The sequence below is a fragment of the Phodopus roborovskii genome, unplaced genomic scaffold, assembly GCF_943737965.1.
Source record: "Phodopus roborovskii unplaced genomic scaffold, PHOROB, whole genome shotgun sequence".
NCBI lineage: Eukaryota > Metazoa > Chordata > Mammalia > Rodentia > Cricetidae > Phodopus > Phodopus roborovskii.
The window spans coordinates 22,054,630-22,077,230 of record NW_026126433.1 but is presented as its reverse complement, the minus strand read 5'-3'; the positions used below and the strand labels follow the sequence as shown (position 1 = coordinate 22,077,230).

The following is a 22,601-nucleotide window of genomic DNA, read 5'->3' as shown; positions in this document are numbered from 1 at the left end:
ACTAGTCCCATTTACTGTTTTTGATACTAAAATATAGACACCATTTTTTCATTAAAGAGTAGAATATAATGTGGGTAGAAATCATAGCATTGACCGGGCATGTACCTCAATTGGTAGAGTGCTTGATTGTCATTCATACAACTGTTAGCTCAATTCCTAGCACGTCATAAAAATCCAGGGTGGTTGTACCCATGCAACCACACATTTGGAAAGTGGAGGCAGGGAGATAGAAATTTAGATTGTACTTGGCTACCTTGAGTTCTAAGCCAGCTTGGGTTAAATGAACTCTATTTCATAAAGAAGAGGAAAGAAAAAGGGAAAACAGTCATTTATTGTTTATTGGTACATATAGTATTTCCTAAGTATAATTAAGTCTCGTATTTTATTAGGAAGCTATACAATGGTGAATATATTGGCTTTTGATAAAGGCAACAACAGTTGTTTTATCCATGTTGTAACTGGGCTTTTAGGTTAACAATGTCAGTATAAGGGATACTGTTTTCATTAGAACAGATAGGACACACTGTAAACAAACAAAATAAAGCAAACAAAACAACAGCAAAAATATCCCCCCAAACTGGCATAGTCTCATGGTTCTAAACATTATTCCTACTAATTTCTCTAAGCAAAGCAGTCCTATGTTTCATTTGATCAAGTTTCACTTTTACTACTCATTTAATAATATAGACACCAACAATATCTGTTTGATTTACTGATGAGGCTTACATGCTGCTAATTCTTGTGGCACTCGTATCAATGGGACGAATATTCAGAAATAGAAAGACTCTGGAGTTTAGGGGAAAGGGTGCTTTGGATTTGATTGAAGGGAAAGTAAGATGAGACATAGCAGAACTCGAGGTTCACTACTGGTTATTTTTTTACATTTTATTAAAAGAATATTTTAAGTTATTTTGTCATGACATGTACTATGTACTATCTCATTCCATGTATTGCACATGGGTCTGGTCCACTCTTTTAATGATCTTTAGGATGCTTCATGACCAGAGGAAGCCAGGACAATGGGACTACTCTGTAAAACAAAGGGGGCAATGAGGTTTCATGTGAGGGTGGCATAGATGTAACAAAGGTTGAAGTGGGCTGTACATCACAAATAGAAATAATGTCTTTTGCTACATTTGTTTCCCTATAGGTCCCTAATCTGTGTTTTTCCACATTAGCCTCATTTATTTGTTGGTATTTGGTGTTGCTCTTGGTTTAGAATTCCCCTGCACACTTAATTCATTATGTTGGGTCACATCATGGCCAAAACAGTAGAAGTGCTGACTCTGTGGTCTCTATTCTATTGTGCCATATGAGGGAAATTACCCACCCAAGCCAGTTCAAGTGATGGATCTGTAGAAAGCAGTTCACTATGGCTAATGAGACAACCTTCAGAGACACATTAACCTGGATAAACGTTGTGAGTGCTAGTCTGTCATGCCTGAGGAAGACCACACAACATAGACTGGTACCTGCGGGTTTACTTCTCATACTGTTTTCTCAGAATTGCTATTAAACAGTGGCATCCTACATACAGCTTAAAATTACAGAGAAGTATTGTGTCTTGGTTGTGGAGCCAACAGATGAGCCAGGTGTGAGCAGGGCTATTTGCTCTTAGGATTTGTGACAGAACTCCAAGTGCATCTGGTAACCAGTGGTTGGGCTGTGTTCTCCCTCAGTGGTTTTGTTTGTTTGTTTGAGACAGTGTTTCTCTATGTAACCCTGGCTGTCATGGAACTTGACCTGTAGACCAGGCTGGCCTTGAACTCACAGAGATCTACCTGCCTCTGTCTCCCAATTGCTGGGATTAAAGGCATGTGCCACAATCACAAGGCAATCTACCTCAATCTTCACTTGGCCTTTTTATTTGTGTTTCTCATTAGCAAAACCGTTATAGTACTTATCCTTTGCCCCATAATCGAGGATGATCACACCTCAAGATTCTTAATTAGACTGTGAAAAGCCTTCTTCTGAGCCAGTGGGATGACTTATTGGTCAATGCTCTTGCTTCACAAACTTGACAGCCTGGGTTCTAGCTATAGATCCCAAAGGAAGGAGCAAAGTAACTTTGGAAAGTTGTCCTCTGACCTGCCTGCACTTGCACACACATACCCACTCCTACACACACACACACACCCTCAAACAAAACAAACAACAAACAGACCATTAATAATAATAGTAAAGATAGTGATAATTTTTTAGAGACCTACCTTCTTTAATAAGGTCACATTCACAGTAGATGGATAGCTAGGGTGGGGGCCACCATTCAACCTACCACACCCGTTTCTTCACTGAGAGTTGGATGTCTTGTGATGCACACATATATCTAATATTGGTCTCTTCAGGGTGTATACCCAGCTTTTAATGGAGGCTAACTTTTCCAAGTATGCAAACTGTATTTCCGTACTTCCTGTTCTATGAGGCTCTTAAAGACTAATAGAAAACTCTCTAAGAAGAGACCATAACCATAACCACAAATAGTGAATTCTAAGTGGGAGTTCTGTCGGTCCCATGTTATATTAGTTGCTTTGCTATTTTAAACATTACACGATTGCAAATATTACATTAAATATGCCTACTATTAGATCGTCTATCTCCCCAATTTTAAAAATAAGTTTTTTCTCTCTCTTCTATTCCTCCCCTGACTCAATCTTCCTGGTCCCATTTTTTTCTCTCTTCTATTCCTCCCCTTCTCTTTCTCCTAGCTCCCTCTCCACTCAGTGCCCCCCCCATATGCTCAGGAGATCTTGTTTCTTTCACCTTCTGTGAGGGAACTTGTATGAATCTCTTAAGTTCCTTCTTGTATCCTAGTTTCTCTGGTGGTGTGAATTATAGGCTGGTGATAGTTATGGGAAAATTTCAGGGTAGTAAGAATATATGCTAGATTTGCATAGAGATGAAAATCTCATTTTCTATAATGAAAAGCCAACTTATTGTTTATGTATATGTATTTATATAGAGAAATATATTGTGTGCCTAAATTACCTAATGTGTATTCCATTCTCACTGTTGTCAGGATATATTTCTGTTAAATTGTTTTCAGTTAGATTTTTGCTTTTAAATTATGGTTTATTACTTAAAAATGAGCATGGTAAGTTTTGAAAGTATCACTTTGGATGAAGGTTCCCTAATTATTTGCCCTGTAGAAAGCCATGTTTGTAGTTAGTTCTATTTAAACTTACAGCAGGCACATCAGTGCTTGGAAGAGTGAAACATCTTGGGACACCAAGCAGCAGTTGACGGATGTTACAGCTCAGCGCGCTGCTAGCGTATTGCTTGATTTTGGAATTATGCCTTTAATGTTCACTAAAACATTGTTTTTATTTTAATCCTTTCAAATCTGGGGCTCCACGCACATTCTGTGTCATTGTTTCGCAGTCTTCCTGGAGAGATAGGAGACAGCAGGAAGGAGACTTTTTCCATCCCGTAATCATGGCCTTTGCAGTCACCACTGTTTAATCTTTTCCACATCAGGTTCAGAGCAGAAAAGGGAAAGTTTCCATCACTTCCTGATTCCAGTATAACTCTGTATGGCTAAAAATAGGCAGACCTCTACCTCAACTAGTTTCCTTTCCCTCTTTCTCCACGCAGCCACACATGGTTTTGTCATCCCCTGACTCATGTTTGTAAACAATAGAAAGCTGCTGTGCCTTGCCCTCACGCACTGCCTTACTGTATGAGCTTTGGTCTGACTGTGGTGTTGAATAATCACGAATGAATAATTGTGGGGAGTGCTAGACATGAACTAACAAGAGGAGTTCAACTGAACAGGGTGGCTGAGGGAGGAAAGGGGAATGAGAAAAGTGTCCTCAAACATCAACCGAGAAGTTTTATATCTGTTAAGGTTTTAGCAAGGTGTAACTTCAGCAAACCATTTTATGAAACAGCTGCTTTCCTGTCTACTGAATCCCTTTTCTCTCCAATTTTATTTCTTTGTAAACTTCCAGAGAATCGACCAACTTAAAGTTCATGACTTTGTTTTTCTTTAGTTTGCTTGAATACTTAAGGTTTATTACTCTTTTTTGAGCTTTTAGTACAATTCCCCTACTTTTCTTCCCTCCACCTCCTCCCTTTTGTCCCTCCTTGCTCTCTATTGAGAGAATAGACCATGAGGCCTTGATACTACATAAAGAACTACAGGCCACGAAGGAATGGTGAGAGTGGGGGAAATAGTCTACCCCATGGAAGAGCATACCAGTTGGTTCCCCAGTATCAAATGATCAGTCATGAAAACAGAAATAGCATTGTACATGCCAAGCAGGCTGGATTTAGGAATATACATGCATATACATTTTATTAGGAATATACATGCATATACATAAATATACATTTAGGCATGTCTATACATACATAGACATTGATACATATAAAGTTCATGACTTTTGTGAGCCATCAAGCGCAGTGAATTTTGTATGTTCTCTGGAGTTCAGGTTCTAGGTTCAAGTTCTTGCTTGCTGTCCACCTTCATTACTCACCTCTAATCTTCACAGGCACGCCATGAAGAAGATAGCAATAATTAATTTTATTTTGCAGAGGTTGGAAATATATTACTGAGAATTAGGGAGCAGATGAAATACAAGTGAGATGTAGTTGGGAGCCGCTTATTTCAGGGATAGTATACACTTTAGTTTCATGACATCTTTACCTCACATTCCCCACAGTGATGATAGTGGTATCACAGGGTGTATTTTAAGTCCCTCTCATGTGATTGGTGACTGGTGACCGTAGTGTCTAGGCAGTGGTCTTGGAAAGTAGCACATGTCTATTTAAGCTGGGCCTGTTACAACCCAGGTATATGGCCATTTTCTGCCTTCCCTACTCTCCCAAACTGTTACGTTACTTTTTAGTTATTTTTTCCCCATTCATTTAAAGACATCCAAGCTTCAAATGCAGATCCTGTCTTAGGAGTAACACACAGTGAGAAGCTCAGTAGTAGTTATTATGATACGCCAAGGACATAGTTTAAGCTTACTGTACAATCTTCTGGAAATGTGTCACTTTTTATAGCATTGATGACAGTTTTCAATACAAAAGTTCACTTGATGATGGTTCCTCACCTGTCAGAGTTTCGCTGTAGTGCTGAGAGCCATTGAACTGTGCTTACTGATGGTTTTGCCCTCAGCTCCAAGCCGGTGACTCAGGTCAGCCAGTAATGATCATTGTTGAGTATTAAAAAAAAAAAAAGGTAATTTTAGTGGTTTGCCCAAAACTTTCTTTCTTTAGGAATGTCTCTACCATGGTTCCTGCTTTTTTCCCTTTCTTTTCCTTTTGTTTTCTTCTGTTTATCCTCATCATTTATTGACCGGATATCTGTATAGCACTTACTATGTAATAGATGTACTGTAAAATGCTAATTCATTTCATTTCATTCAGATCATACTGTGTGTTTTATGGTTAAGAATATTATGCTCAGAAAAATTCTTAAGGCTGCAGAACTGACATTAGGACTCAGGCAATGGGACCAATCTGTAATTTTACACCATGGTGCTATATCACCAGTTATTTATTCTGGCTCCAGAGGCTGCATAGAAAAAGAAACAAGGTCAATCTTTTCTACATTGATTTCTCCAGATTAAGTGTGTGTGTGTGTGTGTGTGTGGTGTATCCATGTGGTATGTATGAATATGCTCATGTTGGATGTATTCATGTGAAAATGTGATGTACATGCACATATATGTACTTTTGTGTGGACGCCAGAAGTAGATATTGGATGACTTTTGCAGTTGTTGTCTGCCTTATTCTTTGAGATGGGCATTTTCATTGAACCCACACCTCATTGATTTAATGCATTGAGGCCTAAAGTTCTGTTTCTTTTCATAAGTAGGCACCAACAAAGCCAATTTATATACATAAATTTAGTTTTAAAAATTTGCATAGTTTTATTAGAGATTTTAAAAAGAAAACCAAATGAAACATACTTAAAAGGCTGTTTACTAGTAATACAGAATCCTATAAAGTGTGCTGTGCTATCATACATAAAAGACATGAAGAAACCATCAAGTAGCTAGGAGCATTCAGCACCAAAAGCTGTAAAATCTAACTGCATACAGTAGCTACTCAAAAAACCTCAGTTTGCATGGCTTTAAAACATATTTTCTCCACAAAGAATCTTACCAGCTATATATGTTGATATGGAAGTTAATGGTGAGCTGCTCTTGAATTTCACATTCTTAGCAAAACAATTTAATTGCTACTGTTTTTGCACTGTGATGGAGATAACAGGTATACATTCCAGTAACCAATGTATTTCCATTGCAGATGAAACTTCATGACCCAAAGCAATTTTAGGAGGATAGGGTTTATTTTATTTTACAGCCTGTGATTCAGGGAAGTTGGAGCAGGATCTCAATGAAGGAACAGAGAGGCAGGAACTGATGCTGAGATCATGGAGGAGTGCTGCTTTCTGGTTTGCTGAGCTTGCTTTCTTAGAGACCTCAGAACCACTTGCCCAAGGAGTGGCACCACTCACAGCAGGCTAGACTATCCTCCATCAGTCACTATTTAAGGAAATACCCTGGTTATGCAGAGACCTTGTCTTGAAACATAAAAAGAAAATAAAGAAAAGAAAATGCCTCCACAGGCTTCCCTACATGCCAGTCTCAATGGGGCTGTTTTTCATTTGTGGTTCTCTCTTCTCAGATAACTCTAGCTTGTGTCAGTTTGAGAAAACAGCAACACAGACCAACCAAGACACAGGGGTTGCTATTCTTCATTGTGAGAGTATTTAACCTCCAAAGTCTTAAACCCATTCCTATAGTTGTAAATATTTTGGAACCATTTTTTTTTCCTCTAGCAAATTCATATTCAATTTAGTTCATTAATAAATTTGTCGCATGTCTTCTATTTACCCAGCCTGTGCTGAAAATATACATAACAGTGTTGAGTTTGTTTAGAGAGTAATTTTAACAGATATTAGAGATTTGCACAACTTTTTAACTCGGGTTTTTTTTTTGGGGGGGCTTGTTTGTTTGTTTTGCCTTAGCAACTGCTGACAGATAATAATACCTAATAAATGTAGAATGATGGACAGACTAGCTGAAGAAATGAAGACTGACATTTTCTAAGTGCATCTTTCTCTACCCTGCAGGAACTTCTACTTGCAGAGAAGTGGGCTAAAATGAACAAGCTCCCCTTTCCTAAGATTGACCCGTATGTGTTTGATCGGGAAGGATTAAAGGAGTGCTATGTTTTTAAACCCAAGAATCCTGATGTGGAAAATGACTGCCCTACCATTATCCACTTTGTTCTGGCCAATATCAACTTCAGAAAATACAAGGCCCCAGGTAGGTTTCCATGAAATTGAAGTCTGGACTGATATTAAGCACTTTTACACTGACACTATCCCATGAACTATGACTACAGAGAGAGTTTCTCCTACCGTGACAAATAGTTGTGACCTGAGAGCCCAAGTACTTACTTCCTTTTTACCCCAAGATTTTGAGTTCTTCATGATAGAGAAACTGAAAGATGAATGACATGCTCAGCAAAAATTACTAGAGCATTCAATCAGAGGCTTGGGTTTGATAGATGTCCTATTCTCAAAGGATGTTAAATAGTTTGACTTCCACCATTGTGAAACAGCTCTTATCTTTAAAATAAAAACATGCAAAAGCCTCAGGGCATATGAATTGATCACAGAACCAAATATAATCTCACAGTATGGCATGGCTGACCATTCTGGGCTTGTACATTTTATTTTATAGCAAAAGAGAATCTAGTTCAAGGAATGCTTATTCTGTTTTTCCATAGCTAGAGGAGAAGGTGGACTTTTGTGCATCCTAAGAGATACCCATTAACAGAAGAATGCTTAAGGGCATTAAATGCTAAGTGTTTTTCAGAAAATGCACTGTTCTGATTTGTGAATGGAAAGAGACAAAAAGATGGGTGAGGAGATAGAGAAAAGAAGGTCTTTTTCCTAGGTTTCTCAGAATGATAAAAAAAAAAAAATAGTAAGTATGGAGTTTTGAGGCCTGCCTCATATAGGAGAAGGAAAGCTGACTGGTACTTTCTGTTTTCAAAAAGAAACCTCAGTTTCAAATTGAAACCCTGGTTTCAAACTGAAAGCAACCTAGACAATTTTCTATTACTGTTAGTTCTCAGGGAGAAACCAAGAGGTTGGTAAGTACAGGGATTTCTGGGGCTTGAAGAGGACTCAATGTTTTGGTTTGGATTTCCCCAGAGGAGGATTCTCAGGGAAGATTCAAGTACAAAGAGTTTATTTGTAAGTGCGTGAGGAAGTGATACTGGGCAAGGAGACATACAGCAAGGCACATACTAAAAAACCAGCTATCCCAAGAGGAACATGACCTATCTGGGAAAATATAAGGCAGAACATCCAGACCATAGAGTCATCCTTTCCACCTATATGCTAGCAGGCAAGGGAGCTGGGTATCATCCCAGCTTGAGTGTAGCTGACTGGGGTAGACAGTTGTGTTTTGAGAATCATAGCCTTTCTGGTGACTTTCAGTGCTATAGATAGACATAGTCACTTGTATGTTTTAGATGTTTTTGTTTTTGTTTTTAATTTTCGAAAACAAGATTCATACTCTTTTTCTTTGGGGGGGGGCATATAGGTGTTCCGAGGGAAACCAAAGAGGAGAAAGAAATAGCCGACTTTGACATTTTTGATGACCCTGAATCGCCATTTTCCACCTTCAACTTTAAGTATCCAAATCAAGCATTCAAGAGGCTACATGATCTGATGTACTTCAATACGCTGAACAACATTGACGTGAGTGTTTCCCACAACCGTTAACATGGGAAGTCACTAGCAAGCACATGAATTCTGAAAGAAGACAAATAAGACTTGGGAATGAGCTTATCCACAATGTGATGTCTTGCTTCATATGAATTATTCACTAACCTCTAAGGGCACACTCAGAATTCACAAATAATGACATCACTGTCTACAGTTAAATCAGAGTCCACACTTTATATGATTGTTTGGTGAAGTGAGGGTTCATTCCCAACTCTCCTGACCTATTCATTTTATGATAACAGTTTATGAAAAGAGGGGAGTGCTGAAAGGACAGTATACAGGCAGGAGAATGAGTGTGAGTGCCCTTACTGAAGAAGTCTCACTGTTGACTGCATGGAAGCGTGCTTTCAGATGCTTGGCTTTCGTAGCACTTGACAGTATTTCCAATACCTGAGTCTCCTTCAGTTTTAGCCTTTCCCTTGAGCTTTGTGAAAGACAATATAGAAGCAAGTCTTTCCCTTCAGTACCAGACATTCTTATTGCTAACAAACCTGCTGCTAGAAGTCTTTGTGTCTGAGATTGGTTAGTGCTAAATGCACCATGTCAGAGTACTGTCATGTGGTTGAAATCCTCAGCTTGTGTGTCCAAATCCCAGCATCTAACTCATTCTGATCAGTTGTGAAAGCTGAGCTCATTGGCTGCTTGGATTTTGCACATTAAGAAAGAAAATAGGAAAAGAGAGCCAATTGGAGCCATGTACCATCTCTGATTTTCTGGACTTTTAGAGATTATGAATGGCCCTAAAGAACACACAGATGTCCTGTATCTGCATAACTTGACTAGATTTTGTGTTAAGGGACAACTGGCACATCAGTGTGCTTGCTTCATTAGTTTTCCATGAGACAGTTAAAGACAGGTCAAATGCAATCATGACATAACAACCATATTACTTTTTAATCAGTACATTTTTGTAATCATATGAAAAATTTCCTAACTTCAGTTCCTATAATCTTAAAATTCCTTTTTTGCCTGTAATTTCCAGCATATAATGACTAATACATAACATACTTACCAAAAATTACAACACGTTATTTCCTTAGTTAACATGCTGGATAAATCTTACACAGGGATAAATATTTAAAATCTGCATGCTTCTTTATTTCAGTGGTGATGGTTTATTTTAAAGAAAATAGAGAAATGGGCATTGTAACACAAGGAACACATAGGAATTGTCAAAATAGAGTTGCATTTTATTTTATTTCAATTTTCATTTTATGTATATTTGTGGGAGGGGGCATGTGAGTGCAGGTGCCCCCGGAGGCCAGAAGTGTCAGATCTCCACAGAGCTGGAGCCACAGGCAATTGTGACTGATAGGAACTAAACTTAGGTCTTTAGGAAAAGCAGGGTGTGCTCTTAATCTCTCAGCCCCCAAAAGAGAGTTGTGTCTTATAAAATTTAATCACACTAAAAAAAAGAGAGAGATAAGAAGATTCCAGTTTTCTATTTTGAAACTAATAGACATATATTCTTTACAGTAAAAAAAAAATCAGTTAAATTTGATGTCATCCTCTAAATCCTCTAATTAAAAAAAAAAAACTAAGAAGTTTAGAAATTATAAATATCCTCTATCCAATTTAGGAATGAACACATTTAAATATGTACTCTAAACAACTGTATATCTCTTGCTATTTTCAGTCCCTGTTTATATTAGACCTGCTAAAACATTTGCTGTAAGTAATTGTATAGTTTTATTTACATATTTTACATGCCTGGCTCAAGGTAGTTTATTTGAGGAAGGCATGACAAAGTTAAAGCCTGAACAAAGATAGACTGAACTGCATAATAACCATCTTTCAGTACAGTCCAATAAACATTGATTCTTCACAAAGTGTTAACTAAGCATTATTTATAATAATATATAATATGTATGAAATTTGTGAATTTCATACTTTGTATTTTCATATCATTGTCCCCACAGACTGCTCCCAGATCTACTCCTACTCCTATACACACTCAAATTTTTGTCTCTCTTTTTTTTTTTTTTTAGCCCATCAAGTCTAGTTGGTGCTACTTAAGTTCTATCAGTTACCGATAGCTTCTGAGTGTGTGTGTGTATCTTATTACACTTTTACTGATATTTTATCTCTTGATGACCTCTTGTGTATCATTTATCCTAGAAAAAAAATCCCACATTTTATCATAAAATTTCCTGGTAAGAGGTGATGCATAAAAAGTAATAAAGTTTTGCTGAGCATATGATGCTGGGAAATGTATTGGGTTTTTAGTTAAAGCCACCCACACCATCTGCTTGGAGTAGGACATGGACTTGCACTTAAGCTGCTGCACAGGGATCACCAGAGTGGTTTTCAGGTGGTAAAAAAACTGATAAACAGGACGCAAAGCCTTTCATCTATTAGCTTGAGACAGTTTTCACCCATGTGGCCAGAGCCACCATGGCTTAAGATGTGTCTCCTCAATTTATTTTTTGGATCTGGTTTTGTTCTAAAAAGGCCACTGTGTATATAACAGCTGGGAACTCCTCTTGATCATTTTCCTTGGATGTCCTAAAGGAAGTTTGACCTATTCTTTGGCTCACTTTTTGACCAAAGTCTGGATTTTTCATTAGCATCAGTTTTACTGTACTTACTCAGTCCTCCCAAATTATTTTTTGATGAACATCGTTGTAGTGCTTTTACAGTTACGGAATTTTGTGGGGCTTACATTTTTTTCCTTATTAGAAATGCAAGGTATAGTCTCTTAGAATGGTGGACATGTGGTGTGTGGTGTAGGGAGGCTTTGGATTCAGGCCATATTGAGTGTCTAGTCATTGCTCAGCTGTCTCTTAATTGGGTGGCTTTGGATGGGTAGATAATTTTCCTCTTTTGGAAGGGTAAATAATGATATATTTTATGATTGGGATGGGGTTTAGTTAAAGTAACTTAAGGATTTAGGATATAATAGGCACTCAGGAAATTGCAACAGCTAATATAATAGAGAATTATTATTAGTTTTTGTATTCACTTTTCTTTGTAATGATACAACAGTGACTGACTTATTTTCTGTACTCTGGGGATAGTGACATAATGCCTGGCACCCCAAGGGCAATGCATTTTTTATGAATTTACTTTTATAAGTCATTAACTGATTGGAGATAATGAGGGTCAGGATAAAAGTTGTCACTGGTTGGAGATGGAACTGTTGACCATGAAGACTGTATACAGTGCATTCCTGGCTATGTAGAATGTACAATCATAAACCATCACTTTGATTGGGAGGGGTTTTCAGGGCTCTTGTACAATACTTGTTGACTCACCTTGTTTTCTGTTCTCATTCAGTTATCAATTCAGTTGACAAATTCAGGCAGATACTATCATACTAGCATTCTTCACTATGTTCAATGCATGCCAGTATGCACAACAATCAGCCTAAATTTTTGTGAGATAATTTATGAAGTGTTTTAGTAGTTACTTCACTTGTTCATGTGACAAAGTATGTGACAAAAGCAGGAAGTGTTTATTTCGGCTTGTGAATAAAAGGTGTCATCCATCATGATGGTGAAGTCACGGTTGCAGAAACATTGCGTCGACAGTCACAAAGCTATGAGATGACAGTGCATGGGAGGAAGCACCCACTTAAGTTGCTTCTTCATATCTTAACTAACTACTCACAGCTGTGCTCAGAGATTTATTTCTTGAATGACTCTAGATGAGAATAAGTGTTAACCAACCACAGTATTAAACACTGAATGTTAATCAGAATGGGGGAAAGTGTGTATCAGAAGTACCAGCAGCTAATTCTTAGTTTAATAGCATTTGTCATTACCATTACATTGTCTAGGTGCAAAGTGAGGTTCTTGACTATTCGAAAAATAATCTGCATCAATCTGCAATCTGTTGGATATCCTGGCCTATTTTACCAGGAGGAAAGATTGTGGTTCCTCTTGCCCATCACCCTCAGTGTTGGCTGGCATCCTAAAAGATCAGCCAGTTAAAAGCCCATTTGAGCAAAGCTTTACACAACATGGGTGCCTTCAGAGTTCTAAAATGGACTACCCATTACTATTTTTTTTAATTTCAGGGTTTTTTATATATAGGCAAGTGTATAGAAATATGGTTATTTGAAATGGTTAGGGTCTAATTCTGACAGAAACCCAGAAAGATGCATGTTTGGGTTTTTCTGCTCTTTGTGTAGCATTTCTGTCCTTCTAGATATTGGGCAGGGTATTTGGAAGTGGGGGGAGTCTTATGGTGATCTCAGGTGGGGCAGAGAATTCCTTTATGAGTGTTTCTAGGAAATGAAAGGTGGAGAGTCATAGCAATACTTCCAGACCTTAGACATGGACAAAGAGTTCTCACTTCTGTACTCCCAGTTAGGGAAGAAGGATGCTAATTTTTATGGCTTGCCTGGGGAGGCAAGAGGCTAGAGGAAATAGGACAGAGGCAGGAGAACATGTTTCCAAGGCTTTTTTTGAGACTGTCATTTGAGGGTATGTTTTCCTGAACCCCTACAGCTCCTAACTCACCTACCTTCAATGTTCTACTTGATCTCATTCCATCTCATGTGTATATTGCTTAAATGTGTCTTTATTATCAACTGTCCTGGTCACTGTTTCAGGGTCACGATGACATATAAGAATAAAATGCCCAAACTTGAAATCTCATCACTTAGGAAGCTAAGGCAAGAGGATCCTGAATTTGCAACTTGGGCTCCATAGGGAGACTCTGTTTCAGAAAACAAAACAAAACAAAACAAAACAAAAACCAGAAAACAACCCTAACAAGGAAATATTTTGAATGCTTAGTATTAATCAAATATTTGCTTGTAAAATCATGTGTGTTTAACATTGGTTGCATTTCCCCATGGTTTATCCTGGGAATTTATTAATTTAGAAAATAGTTTTTATGTACCTGTCATAGTTTCAGTGCTAGGATCGAACACTAAAGCTCCCTGTTTTCACAATATTTCAGATCTCATGGGAAAATGAACATTAACCAGAACTCACAGTAATTTTGATGAAAATAGCAGTTGTTTGTTATACCAGCAACTTTACTCCTTTATTAAAATACACCATAGCTTTCCCTCTTGTTTTAAAATTGTATTGTAAGCATTCTACTTTTGTTTATAAATAGTTCAATAGTTCACTTGCACACCTCTAGAATCGTTCATTTTGATGGGAGAGAGGAAGATCTCATTTTTCTAACCTTTCAATTTTTTTCCTCACATATCTACCCATATTGCTAAAAAAAAAAAAAAAAAAATAAGGGAACTGTTTTTTAAAATAAGGAAACTTGAATGGTACAGTAAAAGGTAGATAGTATGGATCATACTTCGGATGATCAGTAAGGTTGAGGAAGATTTGCATACATGGGATATTGCTAGAATAGCACTGACAGGAAGGATTTGGAATCCAGTGGAAGGAAATAAGCAATTATATAAACCCTTTAATATCATTCCTGGTAGAAATAACAATTAGAAAGATACATGACTAAATAGATTTTAGATACATCCAGATATACCATGTGGCGTGTTAAAAGCTTTTACAGCTAGCAAGTGATTTCTTACTGGGTGTTTGTTTGCATGGCAGCTCCCAGCTCCCAGGGTCTGAGGGATGGGAGGCCTGTTTAGTGATTTCATAGTGTTAACGTGCCACCTAGTGGTTCAACTTACACATTCTTAACTCCAGATGATTTCTTTTTCTTTCATTTATAATTGTAAATGTTTGTTTTCCCTTACAAGAAAGACTTAAAAATTAGGAAAACCAGCAGGGGCCAATGTTTGGTAAATTCACTCATTTGTAATACTAATACTGCTTCTTTCTCTTGTGTTTTCTTATAGAGTTAGGGATTGAACACAGGGACCTGAACCATAGCCCTGGCAGTTTTCCTTCTCTCTCTCTCTCTCTCTCTCTCTCTCTCTCTCTCTCTCTCTCTCTCTCTCATTCTCCTTCCCTCCTCCCCTCTATTCCCCCCATTTGTGTGTGTGTGTAAATTTACTGACAAGAATTAACATCAAGCAGTCATTAATAGTGTAGTATTCCCTAGAGTCTTTTCTGTTACGGTGTTTTTTCAGGCACTTCTCTGCACCAAGGGATACGGTTGGAGGAACATAAACCAAATGTTAGCATTGTAACATGGGAGGCTAGAAAGACTGACTGTTACAAGGAAATACAGTAGCTCATTTGAATATCAGGGTTGATTTCCTGATTTACACTAGGCAATAAGCTTTTTTGTTTTGTTTTTTTTTGTTTTTGTTTTTTGTTTGTTTGTTTTTTTTTGAGACAGGGTTTCTCTGTATTGCTTTGGAGGCTGTCCTGGAACTAGCTTTGTAGAGCAGGCTGGTCTCCAACTCATAGAGATCCACCTGCCTCTGCCTCCTGCTGTGTGCTGTGGTTGATGGCCTGGGCCACCACTACCCAATCCATGTTTGTTTTTTGTAAGCTTCATAGCTGTTAAGTTTCAAGCCTGGGACAAACTGCTGAGGTGCCTGACCACCAGCTTCTCCCATCATCTCTCAGTCCCTTCGTGTTGCAAGTTGTGGCTGGCATATCCTGCCTGCTACCCTGAATGCTTTGGCACAGGAGGCTGGGCTACCCTTCCCTATATATTTCAAACATTGTGGTACCACCACCCTCTCTGAACCTTTGGGCCTCCTGGCTGCTGCACATGGTTCTGTGATCACCTTTCCCTCCACCTCTCCCCTCTCCACACATGGCTCAGGGGTGTGGGTGTGTCCACTCTGGACTCTCCCAGATGATTCTGACTCTGCCTATATTCTCCTACATATTTACAATAAACTCTCTCCTCCTAGGAGCAGTCATATTCCTTTTTCTCTTTTATTCAGGAGCCTCCTAATTTTAATCTCACACACAGTTTATAAGCAACCATATAAACGTCTGTTACAGAATCATTGTATGTCCCAGTCATTGCCCACAGCACTTTGTATTGATGGTCTCCAATTCCCAGTAAACAAAGATTAATAATGTTACTCCTACCTTAAATACAAAGAAACAGGGACTGGAGAGATGGCTCAGTAGTTAGAAGCACTTGTTATTCTCATAGATGACCCAGGTTTGGTTCTGAACACCCCATGTAGCAACTCATGCTGTCTAACAATATTTACAAGTGATCCATCTCTCTATTCCGGACTCTACAGGCACTGCATACACATAGTGCACTTGAATGCAGGCAAAATATTCACACACATAAAACAAAAATATGTAACATCTTTAAAGAAGAAATAATCTGAAGAATTTAGGCTAATTTCTGTCTATTTTACATAGCCTGGGTGCAACTGGACTAAGGAGGCTTTTCTTTGGCTCCAGTCTTATTCAGCAGATCTGAAGTACTCAATTAATTATGTCTCCCTGACTCATGGGAAAATGGACACTGCATCCACCTACTGAAAATTCTCAATAATATTTGCTTCTGTTTCCACAAGCAGAGACTGGCACATTTTTAAAGACTATACGAAAGACCCACATTTTTGTGATAAATTCTCTTTGGTTGGTTGTTTTGGTAACATGACATGTTATTTAGTTAGCCACTCTGGAAGAAATCAAGTTTCCTGCCAATGGGTGTGATAAGAAGTTGCTGGATGCTGGCTACATGCACTCATAACTTAGTCCTCTTATCTCTCCGTTCTAGGCACTACAGCATACTTGCTCAGTAAGTTTGTATTGGGAAAAACTCTCTGTGTATGCCTCTGTGGTGAGATGAGCCACATGAGACCTGAGTGGGAGGAGAGCTCATGGGTCCTGAGCTCTTTGCACTTGCCAGGGATTCCTGCTCACACTGTAGAGCTGAAAGTGTATGGTCAGTACTTGGAGCTTATGTAATACTCACTGGAGTGCTGGATAAAGGGCACTTTCTAATAGCTCTGCAACTCACCTCTGCCTTTAATGCCCCAAACATCTGTTTTGTTGACAGCCCCTGGGGGAATGGAGGTTTCCTGGTGTTTATAGGGCTCTAAAATAGTAGCAGAGTCATAATGCACAACCTGCCACCCGACTCCCAAAGTGTTTCCCCAGCTGGGAAATAATGGCTCTGACCAAATCCCAATTTCATTCCCTCTCCTAAAATTCCTAACAAGCTTAATTTTATACCAGAAACAATGTATATTACCTCTGATCATCATTAACTTGGATAAACATGAGATTCTCTAGATGGAAAATAGCAATTCATTTACATAAGGAAAATTCTAAATTTTGGCGCTTTTTATTTTGAGGACACTTTGTTCTCTTGTTGTTGGTGACAATTAGGGAAATGGAGAATTCCCTGGAGAGCAATGCCTTCTCTCTCCACTAGGGGCATCTTCCTTCTCTGTGGTCTCCATCCCCTCTTTAACTTCAAAAGCTCAAATTATAAATTTTGTGTTTCCTTCTATGTTATCACTTCCTAGTGAAGGCTAGATGGAAGATAAATTTACCTTGTTGCAGTGATCTTACTCTTCACCTGGAATGCTTCTGGAGTATGGAATGCTTCTGGAGTACTTCACAAGAATGTGATAGTGAGATCTGGCATTGACATGTGCCTGGAAGAATCATATTTTTCTCAGTAAATTTCAAAATGGATACGCCAAGAAAAGAGAATCAGGCTTGTGTTTTCATTCAACAATTGTTCCAGGATGTGTAGCTGTGCTCACCATTTGTTTTCCTTCCCTTTCCACTGGCAGGTGATAAAGGATGCCATTGTTGAGAGCATTGAATACAGAAGACAGAATCCATCTCGTTGCTCTGTTTCCCTGAGTAATGTTGAGGCAAGAAAATTCTTCAACAAGGACTTTCTAAGTAAACCCACGTCATAGGCTGTGTGTTGGAAAGATCAAGCCAATTTAATTCCATGATGACTGGTGTCAAGTGCAGGTTACAGATTGTCTTACTGAGCCTAAGAGACTGACTAATGCTCGGAGTTGGGGTGATTTAGCTTCGTGTTAGGTGGAAAATGGTGTTGGTTATATAAGATTTCTGTCATATGAATTTTGTGACAGAGGCATAAAGAAATATACTGTATTTTAAACATTCCTCACCAACATTTTTTTACCTGTACTTATATATATATATATATATATATGTACGTATATACATGTATATATATACGTACATATATATATATATATATATATATATATATGGTTTTCTTTTTAAAGTATTTAATAGATCAGCTCAGTAAGTCTTCCCATTGTGTGTGAATGTTATTCACAAACTAGATTTGTTCGTGCCATGATACAACACTATTTTTTATTTAAATATTCATTTATATGCGTATGAAATAAATGCTTGGATGTACAAATTACCATGAGACACCTGAGTACTTACTATCTTTTAAAAACTTTTCTGTATGGATGTACTGTATATGATATGTGCATGTACGTGTCTATGTGTGTTTGATTGCAGATATGCTTGGACCATGGTGTGTGTGTGTGTGTGTGTGTGTGTGTGTGTGTGTGTGTGTGTGTGTGTGTGTGTGTAGGTCAGAGGACGACTCTGTGTTAGTCGTTGCTTTCCACATTGTTTGAGAAAGGGTTGCTCTGCCATTTGTAGCTATCTATGCTAGGGAGCTACCCTTGAGTTTCCGGGACCTGACTTATCTCTGCTTCCCATCTTACTTTAGGGTGCTGGGATTGCAGATGAACACTGCCAAGGTTGGCTTCACATGCGCACCCAAACACACCTCTTTATGCTTGTGTGTTCAACACTCTACCCATCTTCCTGGTTCTTGTTATTCAGATTCACTTATTTCAAGCAATGTAAATGTGAAACTTACATTATTTTTCAAGATTTTTCTTTAATTTAATTATGTGTGTGTATGTGTGAGGGGGGGGATGTTACATAACTATTGGTACCATAGAGGCCAGAAGGGTTAGATCCCATGCAGCCAAATTTACAGGTGGTTGGGAGACCTGTAACATGAATGCCAGGAACTTGGATCCTCTGAATGAGCAGTACATGCTCTTATCTATTGAAGCCTTCTGAAACTTATATTTTAATTATCTTTTTTTTTCAAAGGGAAACTGTATGTAGTTTGTTCTATAAGTGGCACTAATTTGTATTCCTTTGTATAAAAATGTGTAACAACATCTACTGCAATACTTAACTCTGCTGATGTTATCCTGGACTCCTTATTCAGCCAGAACAGCTGACCCCAGGGCAGTGCTGAGCACTGTGTCTGGCTGTGTCAGTGCTCTGGGACAGCATCTACTGCAAGCTCCCTAGTTTCAGGAGCAGCTTGATTGCTATGCTTTAGGAGTCACCTTCCAAAGGTAAAGTCTTCCTCTACTTGCTCTGCTGTCTGCTAATTTTCCTTTGAGTTAACTTTAAGCTCTGTTCTCTTGTTCCCTTTCATATTCTTTCCTGTGATCAACGGCAAAAAGTAATAAAGAAAAACCTGAAGAGTTGATGGATTTTTAAAGTTAATTTATGCAAAAGACAAATGAATGCCCACCACACCCTGTTGGCATGCTGCAGGGTCTTGGAGGCATGGATATTGATTAACCCTGGAAGAAGTACCTGCCCTGGGGACTCGAGATGTATCTGCTACTTTTCTTAATACTATGCAAAATACCTGCTGTAAACAGTTTAAACAATGAAGGACTGACTGAGACACTTGGCTGTTTGTTGGGTTCTTAGAATACCATGGTGTCAGGAGCATGTTGACTAAATGGGCTTTCACCTTATGGCAGACAGGTGATAGAAAGGCTCTTAGGACATGATATAGTCCCCAAGGATACACTTCCAGTGACCTACTTTATCCAGCCAGCCCTCACCTCTTATCATTTCCATAACCTCAAAAATAGTAACACCAGCTGTAACACATCCATTTATGTGAACGCTTTTATAGGATGTTTTATATCTGGTCCCTAATTAGTTTTATTAACCAACAATAAACAAGCCAAGTATGTCAGAGAGTGATATGTAAAGAATGGAAAAGAGATGAGATGTGTTAGATTTGTGTGACTTTAAATGGACCTTGGGGAGTCACAATGTAAAAGTGATATTGACAGCAAAAACATGAGTTGTGAGCATCCAGGGAAGAGTATCCCTGAGTGGGTTGAGCATCCCCCAAGGGTGTTGAGCACAGGCCACTACTCAGTAGTGAAACCTCATATGTTTTAGGAACTAGGAAGCCCAGCATAGAAAATAATGTTTGTTCAAAACTTTACAATACTGTTTATTTTTAATAAACATGGTGCTAGAGATCACCTCAGGGCAAAACTGTTGTTTATATCTCATTTATTCTTCAGAATATCCCTGTGAAGGAACACAACCAAATAGTTATTAAACTTGAGTTAATGTCCTCTGCCTTGTGCGAGATCACTGTGTGTGAGTCTGGAATCACACACACACACACACACACACACACACACACACCACACACTTGTTCATATACTTGTAGTTAACTACAGGAACTAATGCAGCTTTGCCAATTTGTTCATTTATGTATTTCCTAGAAAGTCTACTTTATATATAAAAAAGGACAACTCGATGGCACATTTTTATAAGACTAATTGTGTACTAGGATAAATGAGATGCTAATCTAAAGTAACAGCTTTGGTGGTGGTGATAAGAAATCTCTGGCTACCTGCTAGAACAACATAGAGCAACGGTGCCTCACTGCCAGAGTTGTCTTGCCTGAGATGCATTACCTGAATCTAATCAGACAAAAGCACCAGACAAACCCATATTGGGGAAATGCAGAGGGCAATTCTCGAAACTATTAAGGGAATGAATTCAAGGTAAATTTGAAGAACATTTTATTTTGAAAATTCAAGAGATGTGACAACTGAAATCTGTGTGATTCTGAACTGAATTCTTCCTGCTAATGATGTCAATGGGACAGTCACTGAAATCTGAGCAGGGTCAGAGGCTTCCTTCATAGTTGTGCATTAAAGCTGACATCCTGATTTTAAAAATGTGTTTGAGACAGAATTTCACTGTGTAACCCAGGCTACCCTCAAATTAATATTGAGTCCATGGCTGACCTTGAAGTTGCAATCCTCTAATCTCAACCTCCATAGTGCAAGGATTACAGATACATACTACCACACTCTGATCAATATTCTGGGTTTGATGGTCATATTGGAACTTCATAGCAGGTTATACTTATTTTAATTTTAATAGATACACAGTATCCAGAAAGTTAGGGCCTGGGCTTTGCAACCTGGTTCTAAAAGGAAGAGTGAAAGTGTGTGTTTGTGTGTGTGTGTGTGTGTGTGTGTGTGTGTGTGTGTGTGTGAGAGAGAGAGAGAGAGAGAGAGAGAGAGGACTCCAAACACCAAATGTCTCTATGTCTTGGCTGAAATATCTGAGCTTAACATTGGTTCAAAAATATCACAAATGGTTCAAAATGTTGGCAGTGCATTTCAGTCAGAGTAGTTTCTCAAAATAATAAAAAAAAATACACCAGTATTTTCTTTGTTCGTATCAATAGTTTCTTCTTTATCTACTATAAATGATCACGGCAAATTCTAATTTTTCTATATCAAAACAAACAAACAAAAAACAAAAAGTTGAGTAACATTTCCACAGAATTTCTCTCCATGATTTTCAATAATTTTTCTAATAGTTCAAGGTGAGTATTTTATGACATCATGGTTGTTTTATATCTATTTACAAATCCAATTAATGCCACCCTTGGCAATATATGTACACAAACAAAATAAGAAATGCCAAACAATTACATAAATAACAATAAAAATTACAATGAATGGGAAAATTGCCTGTGTTTTTGTTTGTTTGGATTTTTTTTTTTGGTTTTATTTACAGTGCAGCTTTAGGGTTTTTATTGTTTCTCATACATGACTGATGCCATATTTGGCATGAATAACTAGTACTCCTCCAGATCCCCTTCATCAGGTGCTAGCACCCATCCTCCAGATACCATGCTAATCCCTTCATTTCTCTGAGAATTGCTGTGACCTGATGACGGTGTGGGTGGTTATGACAGCCTTCTTGGAAACCTATAACCATGATTGACTGAAGTAGCGTACAGAGTCCACTGTATGTCAAGATGGGAGCTCATTCTTTGATGTCATTCATGGTCTATAATTCTCAGTTAATACTTCAATAAATCTCTTGGACTTATCTCTCTTTTTATTTTATATTTTATTCTAAGGGTCAACAAGGCATACTCTTTTAACACATTACTCAAAGAAGAACGTTCAGTTTAGTTTATTTTTTCTTAGATAAGTTGACCTAAGATGGACCAAAGCTCATGAGATTCAATGTTGTGTGAAACAGTTTACAGCCCTGTGAAAGAGAAAGAAAAAAAAAATATAATTCATAAAGTTACAAATGACAAATGCATTGCTGTTGTGGATTGTTCTTTAAAACTAGGTTATATGGGGAGTTTTCATGATGCCTCAGCCTTTAGATGGAATACTTAAAAGATAAACAGAATTGCAAATGGGATTTAGAAACAGGTTATTTCTCTTCCAAACTGAACTTATTTCTTCCTTGTAGCTTCTACATTTTTCAGTGCATTTTAACATGACTTTGGGGATTTGGGGCACTGACTCACTGACATATCAGTTTAAGAAACTACAGAACTTCAAAATATTTTTCAAAGTGAATTGTTCATCTGAGACAACAAGCCAAGTCTTATCAGATGAAAAAGAACAAAACCAAACAGGAATTCTTCACTGGAATCCAAGGACCTGTGTGTGTACTGATAGCGGATACATAGCTATATATTAGAAGGCAGACTTCATCTCTATTGCCTAGGGAAGAATGTCTTCTCTGACCCCTGTAATCAAACACCTGAGAAGAATTTATTCTGGCTCCTAGCTTGAAAGGACAAAGCCCATCATAGTGAGAAGGCACTGCAGGATCTGACTCAGTGGCTTGCAACCACTGGGCAAAAAAGCACTGACAAGTCTGTAGCACCCCCCCCCACCACCACCACTTTC

General features: G+C 38.2%; 1 protein-coding gene across 2 annotated transcripts in view; it reads left to right on the top strand.

Moving 5' to 3' along the window:
- The window catches only part of Pla2g4a (phospholipase A2 group IVA), a 141,787-nt gene extending 124,053 nt beyond the window's left edge, over positions 1-17,734 (top strand). For both annotated transcript variants that reach the window (XM_051185940.1, XM_051185941.1), the window contains 3 exons: positions 7,088-7,283; positions 8,574-8,731; positions 17,370-17,734. In XM_051185940.1, the coding sequence (XP_051041897.1) occupies positions 7,088-7,283; positions 8,574-8,731; positions 17,370-17,501 (486 nt within the window). In that variant the 3' untranslated portion in view covers positions 17,502-17,734. The remainder of the gene's footprint in view (positions 1-7,087; positions 7,284-8,573; positions 8,732-17,369) is intronic.
- Positions 17,735-22,601: the final 4,867 nt, after the last annotated feature.